This window comes from Arachis ipaensis, chromosome B03 (assembly GCF_000816755.2).
Source record: "Arachis ipaensis cultivar K30076 chromosome B03, Araip1.1, whole genome shotgun sequence".
In the NCBI taxonomy this organism is placed as follows: domain Eukaryota; kingdom Viridiplantae; phylum Streptophyta; class Magnoliopsida; order Fabales; family Fabaceae; genus Arachis; species Arachis ipaensis.
This window is the reverse complement of record NC_029787.2, coordinates 121853515-121863380: the sequence shown is the minus strand read 5'-3', so window position 1 is coordinate 121863380 and position 9866 is coordinate 121853515. Positions and strand designations below refer to the sequence as shown.

The 9866-nt window shown below is 31.8% G+C and overlaps 1 protein-coding gene across 3 annotated transcripts; it reads left to right on the top strand.

Moving 5' to 3' along the window:
• LOC107631289 lies at positions 5654-9795 on the top strand. 3 transcript variants are annotated; one of them, XM_016334688.2, is made up of 5 exons: positions 5654-6016; positions 6239-6335; positions 7889-8723; positions 8823-9362; positions 9502-9795. In XM_016334688.2, the coding sequence occupies exons 2-5, from the start codon at positions 6322-6324 to the stop codon at positions 9607-9609; spliced, it is 1497 nt and encodes a 498-aa protein (XP_016190174.1). In that variant the 5' UTR covers positions 5654-6016; positions 6239-6321; the 3' UTR covers positions 9610-9795. The 3 variants fall into 3 exon arrangements, with proteins under 3 accessions (XP_016190174.1, XP_020975189.1, XP_020975188.1); XM_021119530.1 differs by lacking the exon at positions 5654-6016 and adding an exon at positions 7469-7551; XM_021119529.1 differs by lacking the exon at positions 5654-6016 and adding an exon at positions 7469-7777.

Genomic DNA, 9866 nt, shown 5'->3' with positions numbered 1-9866 from the left:
GTCCCGAATGATTTTATATAAATCGAATTAATTAAATTTGATTTATACTTTTTAGTAGTAAATCGAATAAATTGAATTCGATTTTTTTTTGTATAGAAAGAGGGTCAAAGACCCCGACAGAAAAAAACAAACAGCAATCTAAAAATACAAAAGAGCATTACTATCTACCTCTCAATCTGAGGATACCCATGACATCTGAGGAGAGAGCTTGAATTGTAGCTAGTGGGGAGCATAAAAAACATGAAGCCCATAAGAAAGTTTTTGTCCTTTCTTGACCAAAATATCTGCCACCAAATTTGCTTATCGAAGAATGTAATTCTAACGCATCTGAGAGATTCTTTTCACAAGAATAATAATGTCTTCGAGGAGAGTTGCACACAGATGTTAGGTTGGGCAACCATTTCTAACGAAGTTAATGGTCATCTCGAAATCCGATTCAATAATCACATGATAAAATTCATTTGCGGTAGCAATCTGGAGATCTTTAGTTATTCCCCATAATTCATCTTGCATAATCGAACATCCTCCTAAATTACAAGAAAAATCTGTGACAAACTTATCCAAATGATTACAGACAATATTTGCACAACTTGTACTCCCTGTTTGATTGAAAAAAGAATCATCCACGTTAATTTTTACAAACCTTTCATTCAGAGGATACCATCGAATCAGATCATCATTAGCATTGGACTTCTTTGGAGTAATGCTAGTCTTCGTCACTAGACCAAATTCATAACTCCTACTATTAATAGACACAGCCACTCCATGAGAGTTTGAACTCTTCCTTTTAAACACATGTTTGTTTCTAGAATATCACAAAGATGATAGAGTCACTCTAAATCGAACAGGCCAGTCACCAGGATTAGATAAATTTCGAATAAGCCAATCCATTTGGTTAAGATTGAAAAAATCTCTTAGGCAAATTTGGAGCTGCAATAAACGCCAGATTTCTCTAGCAGAATGACAATCACGAAGCACATGCATAGCTGTTTTATTACTATGAGGTCACCAGGGGCAGGCAGCATCTTGAGACATGCATAGCTATTTTGTAATCAATTTAGCATTTATATATTGCACCAGTAATAAATCGAATCAACTTAATTTAACTTTAAAACATAAATATCAATAAAAAAATACCTCCCATTTGGATTTAAATAAAATATAAAAAAATTAAAACGAATAAAAATAGAAATTCAACTTTTGTGGTTTAGTTTAAATTCTAGAAAATTTAGATTTCTATAAACTTATGAATTTAAAACGAAACAATAAACGATTTTTAAAAATTAATTAAAAATCATCATTTGACTCATTAGCATCTAAAAATTATTACCGAGACTTGATGTTAAAAAAATTAATATAAAGTATAACCCTCTAAGATGGCATAGAAACTAAAATTTAAAATTTTCAAAGTCAAAAATAACAAATAATTATATTTTATATAAAATAACTAACTATATTTATATAATATGTAATTAAAATTTTAAATATATTATTTTTCAAATTACATATTATATAAATATAGTTAGTCTTTTTATATAAAGTATAACTATCTGTTATTAACCCTTATACCACTTTGGAGGGCTATACTTTATATTAACTTTTTTAACATTAAAAGTCTCCATAATGATTCTTTAGATGCTAATGAGTCAAATAATAATTTTTAATAAATGTTTAGAAATCGTTTATTGTTCCATTTTAAATTCATAAGTTTATAAAAATGTAGACTTTTTGGAATTTGAACTAGAACACAAAAGTTGAATTTCTATTTTTATTCGTTTTAATTTTTTTGATATTTTATTTGAATCCAAATATGGGATATTTCGTTATTGTCATTTATATTTTAAATTTAATATAAATTAACTTAAAAATAGTAAATATTGATACTCTGTATAAGTAGTAAATCGAATAAAGCTGATTCGATTTACTATATATATGTTGTTCAATAATAAATCGAATATAGTTTATTCGATTTATTACTAAAAAATATAAATCAAATCTAATTAAATCGAATAAAGCTATTTTATTTTGCCAACAAATTATAGGTTAAATGACATAGTCTCTCCATACTCGTTTAGAGGTTACGGGTTTAAATCTCCCTATTTTTATACAAAAAAAACTATTTTATTTTAAGACATTAGTATACTATTAGATGTCATTTGGTTTATTTATATTATTTACCCTAAACATTTTTTTGAACTTCATTGCGAACCAAAAAAAAAGGATTGTTAAAGACACGGGAATATTTGATAACATTCCTGCAAAAGCACCAATAGAAAATAATTAAAATTTCAAGGATTTTATCCATACTTGTTGATATTAATCATAATAAGATATTGGAAAATTTTAAGATAGTAAATTCATTAAAATTTAAACTCTTTAGCTTTTTAATATAAAATTTTCCAAATTAGAAATTTAATATAAAAAATAATTATTTTTATAATATATAATTAAATACACGTATAAATTAAAATTATTATATAATATTAAAATTAAATTATTTTTAATTACCTCCGACTATGGTATGAGGAAAGTGAGCAAAAGTAAAATATTTAAGAAAATAAAAGAGATGCGCGTGATGGCGCCAAGTGTCACCTAGTACTGCGTATTATAAAAGTGAATGGAGCCCATTTGTACGTTGTGTTTGGGGTGTTCATGACTTCATGTTCTTCTGCCTCATGCCTCATTCCTATTGGTTTTTCTTTCTTTTGTCCTTTCCAACTATCTTTACTGTTACTCCCTCCTCCCTCCGAAACTAACATTACCAATTGGTACAGTTTTTATTAGTGTGAAAGATGTCATATAATTTAGACAATTATAGAAAATCAATATTTACTTAATTATTTTGTAATTCTAAAAACGTATTTTCTAAAAAGATTAAAAATTAAAAATTTAAATTTAAATTGAACAAAATAATCTCAACAAAGTTAACTCCCTAATATTGGTTTGGTAGAAACTCAGGTGTAGTCGACTTTACGTAAAGTTGATAAAAATGATTTGACTAAATTTTCATCTAACGACTCTAGCTATCAATTTCACGTAAAGTAGACTATACTTGAGTTTTTACCTATTGGTTTTCATATATATCAAACAAATTTTTGTTTAGAAAAAAAAAACAAGTGTTTGTTTTGATGTATTGAAACGAAGACGAAAAGATTGAGACTGAGTATTATATTTATTAGTACAAAAACTGGTACTAACATTTCAGTCTCCATTACTAAAATTCCAATATTTTAGTACTTCAAAAAAATGGAGACACTGAAACTTTAATAATATTTTATACCTAAAATATTCTATTCCAATTAATTAATTCCAATTTTATCCTTTATGTAAATTAAATTAGGACTTCATTCTTCGCAGCCCCACTCTTTCATCTTCTCGTTCCTTCTTCAAAGACCTCCAGCTGCAGTCTCTGTATCGCCAGTGCCAGTACAGCCATCTCGCCATCGCCGCCGTAACCACCGCGAGGTAGGTGAATCGTTGTCGAAGTTCATCTTTGTAGCCCTTATATTCTCATCTCCTCATATTTTCCTACGCAAGATAATGATCGAGGAACCTAACTGCAGCCCCAGCCCTGTTGCTGTCACCAGGTCAACCACCACTTTGTCGTCGTCATATCTTTTGTGACCTATGTTAGTTATAGCCAATTTTTTTTCTTGATTTTATTCATTTTTTGTTGTTGTTTTGTTCCATCTTGCTTACTATAGTTTGATGTCATATCCATACTTTATCGTTCTGTTCCACCTAGGTTAGCTCCGAGATAGACGCAGAGCGGCAAGAAACGGCGGCGACGTAATCCAGAGACGCGCGAACGATAGCAACAACACGGCTCTCAAGAAGTACCTGGCAGTGCAATTGTGAAGCGTTGGAGACTTGCAAACGCGCCTTGCTCGTTTGGTATCGTTAGCGGTGCTGCCGGTGGTGGAAAAGATGAGAGAATTCCTTCCCTTCTCGGTTAAAATTTCAGGAGAGAAGAAAAAGTGGACTAAAAATTGCTGAAAAATTAAAATAAAATTTGAATTAGAGTTGCATTTTAAATTTAAGGATATTATTGTAATTTCAACTATTTCAAACTCTATTTTTATTTTAAATTAAATAAGATAATGAGATATAACTCAATTCTATATATTTTTATATTAAATATAATATTAAAATTTATTTTAATATCTATCTTTTAATTTCTATCTCTTAATTTTAATCACTCAATCTCTGTCTCTCGTCTAAACATTTTTTAAGATTTTGATAAAGATAAGTAGGAACTATGAAGCACGGACACTTCACTGAGTTATCGTGACCGCGTGTCGGACACATTTTGGACACGACACTCATCGACACTCGTCCGACACGCGTGTCTGCTGTGTCCAACCGTGTCTTAATAAAAAATAAAAAATTCTTCTCCGGACACGCCTGGACACACCTAAATACCATTACGTGTTTGCGTGTCCAGTCTTATTCTTAACATATATTTTTAAAATAAATTTAGATATAGTATATATTATTATTTATTAAAACAAAAAATATTTTAAATACTTGATATAATTAAAATAAAACATTAAAAATAATTAAAAATTTTAATTTATATTTTAATATCAATAAAATATCAAAATATCATTACAATTTATCTAAAAAATACTTTATATTTTATATATATGCGTGTCTCCGTATTATGTAAAATTTTAAAATTTACGTGTCAGCGTGTCCCGTATCGTGTCGTGTTCCGTGTCCGTATCAGTGTCCATGCATCATAGGTAGGAATGACACAATGGTGAGTGACCAATAAACCTTCGCCGAGTCTCACTCTCACCACACTAGGTAAGCTTTTGGTCCCACTTCCTTCAACCTTTTGTTGACCTTCCCACCTTATTTTATGGTACACTAAACAACTATGGATACGTATTTAATTAGAAAAAGTCTTGGGATCAATAATTTTTGTGTTTTGTGGTTAATATTTAATTATAAAAAAAAGTGAGTGATCTTTTATTATTAGATATAATTTTACATTATTAAAAATATTATTTAAAGTTAATTAATGGTTACAAAACACAAAAATTGTTGATCCCTAACACTCCACGTTTTTAATTAACAGTATTAAATATTAATAATTGAACACGAATCCAATCTCAGTGCATCAATTGAGTGTTTCAAAATTCAAATGCTAATTGAATTTGACATGCATTTTCAACTCCTAATTTTGATGCTAATAAGTAAATAGGAGTAATTATTTCAACAGGTATGTTAGCTTTGAATAATGACATAGCATAGGTGGTATAATCGCAAGGACGATCGCTATTTTTCTCAAACTTAAAAAAAAAAAAAATTTACAACCAACGCATTTTCATTTTTGCAATTTACATGCAGTATTTGTCACTCTTGGATGATATTGATGGATAAACAGATAGGTTAAATGGCCTTATTCTAAATGACATTTGGACATGCTTATCACCAATGATCCTAAATAAATTATCTTCTTCTTCTTTTTTTTTTAATTTTTTTTTATCCTTATCTATAAGATATAGAATATGTACCATGTATATTATTCAGCGGTGGTGGAAATAGAATAATTAACTTTTCTCATAAAAGAGATATATTCCGAAAAATAAAGCAGAGTAATAGACTCAAAAACAAAAGGGAAAAAAAAAAAGAATAACCTTTTCAAATAAAAAGATCTCATTGTTTTTGAAAATTTAGGAAATCTAATATATGGTATGAACAGTGAAAACTATGATGGGAAAATTTTAAATGCATGATGATGCATGGAATGGAATCATTGCACATGAAATGTGATATTCCACACCACATACTAGATAGTTTATGCGGTGCCATTTTTTCCTGCCACTATGGACCTTACCCCCCCTCAAACTCCTCTTTTTTATGTATTAAATGTGAAAAAACCAAAAATCATTGAAGGGTGACCACAGGACCAGTGAGAGGATCCTACAGCAAAAGAAATTAAAAGAAGAAGAAGAAGAAGAAGCGATTTTTCATTGTAACGAGGAAACACCCCATTTCTTCTAATGGGGTATGCCTAAAATCTATGTGCACTAGTTTTTTTTTTTTTTACTTCACGGTTTCTTTTTCATTATAATTATAATTCTTCAACGTGTTCTTAGCTAATTCCTCATCTGGGTCAGGGTCATCATCATCTTCATCTTTTAACGTCAAAGTTTTTGCCTTTGTTTTCATTTATTCTTGGGGTGGAACTTTTGCTTTTCTTTGATCATGTTCCTCTGTTGCATTGCAGGGTTTAAGAGCCATAACAGGTTGAAGTTGGAAAGATCATAACTTGTCTTCTTCTATATACAAAGAGAGAATAGAGAGAGTTGGATGGTTAAATCGAGGTACGATGTGAGACACTGAGACACTGATTTCAAAGAATTTTGTTGATTGTCTCTCTTTTAATTGTAGGATATGATAATATTAATTCGCATATCTCTCTCTTTCCAAGGTCTATTCTTTGTGTTTAATGTTAGGGGATAATATCATTTATTCAGTTATAACAATCTTAAATTTACCGATTTTTTTTTGGTTTAAAAAGAATTGGATGAGCTTTATGGTGCTGTTTGAGCTAATTTCGTGATTATGTAACGTGATAATCCAATAAAGCTTGATCAAGTTGCTATGGAAATGGAAATCCTGTTTGAAATTTTTGTCGAGTTTTGAAGAAACACGTTTCATTTGGTTATGGACTTATGGTGTTTGCAGTAGTATTCTGCAGCCTTCATTAACTCTTCTAGATCTTCTCTGATTTTGATCTATATTTTAAAAAATATTTTGAGGATCTTTTCTTTTTTTTTAAAAAAAATGGAAAAAAATCGATTTCCGATTAATATGCAGTCAACTTTTGTTATTTTCTCTCTTCATCTCTCTGTCTCCTCTCACTCTTATTAGTTGAAAACAAATTTTGTTTGAATTTTTGTTGATTTATTGTTACTTGTTAAAAAAATGTTAGTTTCCTTAATTGATGAAAAATACCTAACTAATATTTTAATAAATTTTTTAGGCCAAGATTTCAAGAAAAATTCTAAGACCAAAACCATAAATAAATTATTTATAGGGAAAACCCCTTAATCTTTTCATGCCTTATTTTTAGTTTATTTTTTACATTCTGATTCTCTCACTTTGTCTTTGAGTCCAATTCATTTTTTATTTGATTTGATTTTGTGGCATGAGATATATAAATCCATATCATTTTTTAGAGGTAAATCTGGTCAGAAAAAAAAAAAAAAACTATTGAAAAGATTTATACATTTCAGGTTACATGATCCATTTTCCTTTTCTTAAGTAAACTTGTGAGAATATCCTATTTTGAGAATGTCCTATTTTCGTATTAATTTGTCTAACAAATCTATCAAACAGCTAAATTGCAATGGAAAAGAAACTATGATTTTTCATGTTGTGTCTTCTGTTATCCGAATACTAAAAATGGTTTTGCCATATTAAACTAATTTTAGGCTTACAACTTGTATTTCAGGTTCAGAACTGTCCTTTCTGGATACTTCTTTGGGAACCCTGGTTCATTCTGGGGTTACATCTTTAACTTTTGTGGCCTTCAAGGTGCATTCATCAATCAATTAAAATTCTTACAGCAAATTGCTTGAATATTTTAGATAAGCAAAGATCATAGAACAGCATTCAAGACTTAAAGCATCCTTAGCACGTTAGCAGTAATGTAATGAAATTGGTTCTTATGATCACTTTCATTCATTAAAAGCACCCATCATTTCCTTCAGAAGAAATTACACTGAGCTCTTCTGATAAGTTGATATAACTTTTAAGAGAGGTTAGTGTAAGTACATATTTGTAAAAGTATTATCTAATCTTAGAAGGAGTTCAGTGTGATTACCCTTCTTTTAACAAATGCTTACTTTCCTGCATATTTTGAATGTATCAGGGATAAGAAGATGAGTCAGGCTCGCTTGGAACCTTATTTTGACACTTCTAAAAAGCCTAGATTCTTTGTTATCCCTGAAAGACTTGGTGATATTGTTGTGAACTTTATAAAGATTGGCATAGTGGTGTGCCTTGTTGCATCCATTTCACTTGCCGTACACTCAGCATTCTCCAAACAATACCGGCGGTTTCCACTACCGGAGCATATACGTGTCTTACAGAATGCTTCAGTCAGTGATTGTGGACCAACAAACATTTCACACATTCTATTTGGCATTGGTGGCTCGGCTACAACGTGGCGCACTCGCAGCGATTACAGTAAGCTCTGGTGGGATCCTAACACTACTCGAGGTTTCGCTTGGCTGGACGAGAAGCCTGCTATCTCAGACCCTGAAGGGCTAAAAATCCCATATCAAATCTCACAGGGATGGACACAGTTCAGGACCTTGCACTCGCCATCCGCGGTTCGGATAGCTCGGATAGTTTACGAGAGCTTCAAACTTGGTTTGCCAAATGTGAGGTGGTTTGTGATGGGAGATGATGACACTGTGTTCTTTACCAAGAACTTGGTCACTGTTCTGAAGAAATATGATCACAATGAGATGTATTACATTGGTGGGAATTCTGAGAGTGTGGAGCAAGATGTGATGCATTCTTATGACATGGCTTTTGGTGGTGGTGGATTTGCAATTAGTTATGCATTAGCAGCTCAACTTGCTAGAATGATGGATGGTTGTCTCCAAAGATATTTCTATTTCTATGGTTCTGATCAGAGGGTTTGGGCTTGTGTTCATGAAGTTGGAGTGCCTCTTACAAGGGAAGGTGGATTCCACCAGGTATATTAAGTTTCAACCATTTATCTAATGAGACTCATTTCTAATTACTTGGAAAGAAATTTACTGTTTTTCTTTATTTTCTCTGCCATCTTCTTTTAGCTTGATATAAGAGGAGATGCATATGGTCTTCTAGCAGCTCATCCCATGGCACCGCTTGTAACACTTCATCACCTTGATGAATTGAAGCCTGTGATTCCCAAACATACTCGAATGGATGCACTGAAAATGCTTATGGCAGCATACCAACTTGACCCTGCTAGAATAGTGCAGCAGAGTCTCTGCTATGATCATAACCGCAAATGGTCCATATCCATCTCATGGGGTTACACAATACAAATCTACAGAACAATGTTATCAGCTGCGGATTTGAGGATGCCGCTGCAGACATTCAAGACATGGAGGAGTTGGGGTGATGGTCCTTTCACATTCAATACTAGACCTATGAGCCCTGATCCATGCCAGAACCCTGCAGTATTCTTTCTAGACCATGTTAGTAGTGTAGGCACAAGTGGAACTCTCACAGTCTATAAGAGATTTGTACCTGAGGAAGGAGAGAAGTGCAACGGCGAAGATAACACCATGGAAGTGACGAGCATTCTAGTTTCTGCCTTGAAGATGGACCCAGAATATTGGAAGGATGTATGTCTCTCTCTCTGTCCCTTTCTTTGTCTTTCAAGTCTCAAACAAAACCATGAATCAATAGAATTAAAAATGTGTTTGTTTGAGTTTAAAGATGGATTTGAAACTGATAATTTGATTTGGCTATATACTGCAACAGGCACGGCGTAGGCAATGCTGCCAAATCATGGATGGAGGAAGCATACAGGAAGGCAGATTGAACATTAGGATTAGAAAGTGCAGACCTCATGAAACAGTTACTATTTAGGGAACAGTTGCTTTAGTTAGAAGATTTTACTAAAGATTTGGCCAGTAACAGCTCCACCTGTGTACATACATAGTTGCCAACATATTCATATCATTTCTTCACTCTAAATTTTCACCTGTATCTATTGGCCACAAATACCAAAATATAAGATATATCCCCCAATTTTTTATTAAAGAAACTTTCGCCTCATCTGATAAAAATAGTGTTTTTAAGGTAATACTCGTCCGCTAAAAAGGCTGTAACATTCTCCAGTGAGA

Bases quoted from the DNA above. Each gene is read 5' to 3' on its own strand.
- LOC107631289 (XM_016334688.2), top strand. The intron at 8,724-8,822 runs GTATATTAAGTT...ATCTTCTTTTAG, and splicing joins GGGAAGGTGGATTCCACCAG to CTTGATATAAGAGGAGATGC. The intron at 9,363-9,501 runs GTATGTCTCTCT...ATACTGCAACAG, and splicing joins ACCCAGAATATTGGAAGGAT to GCACGGCGTAGGCAATGCTG.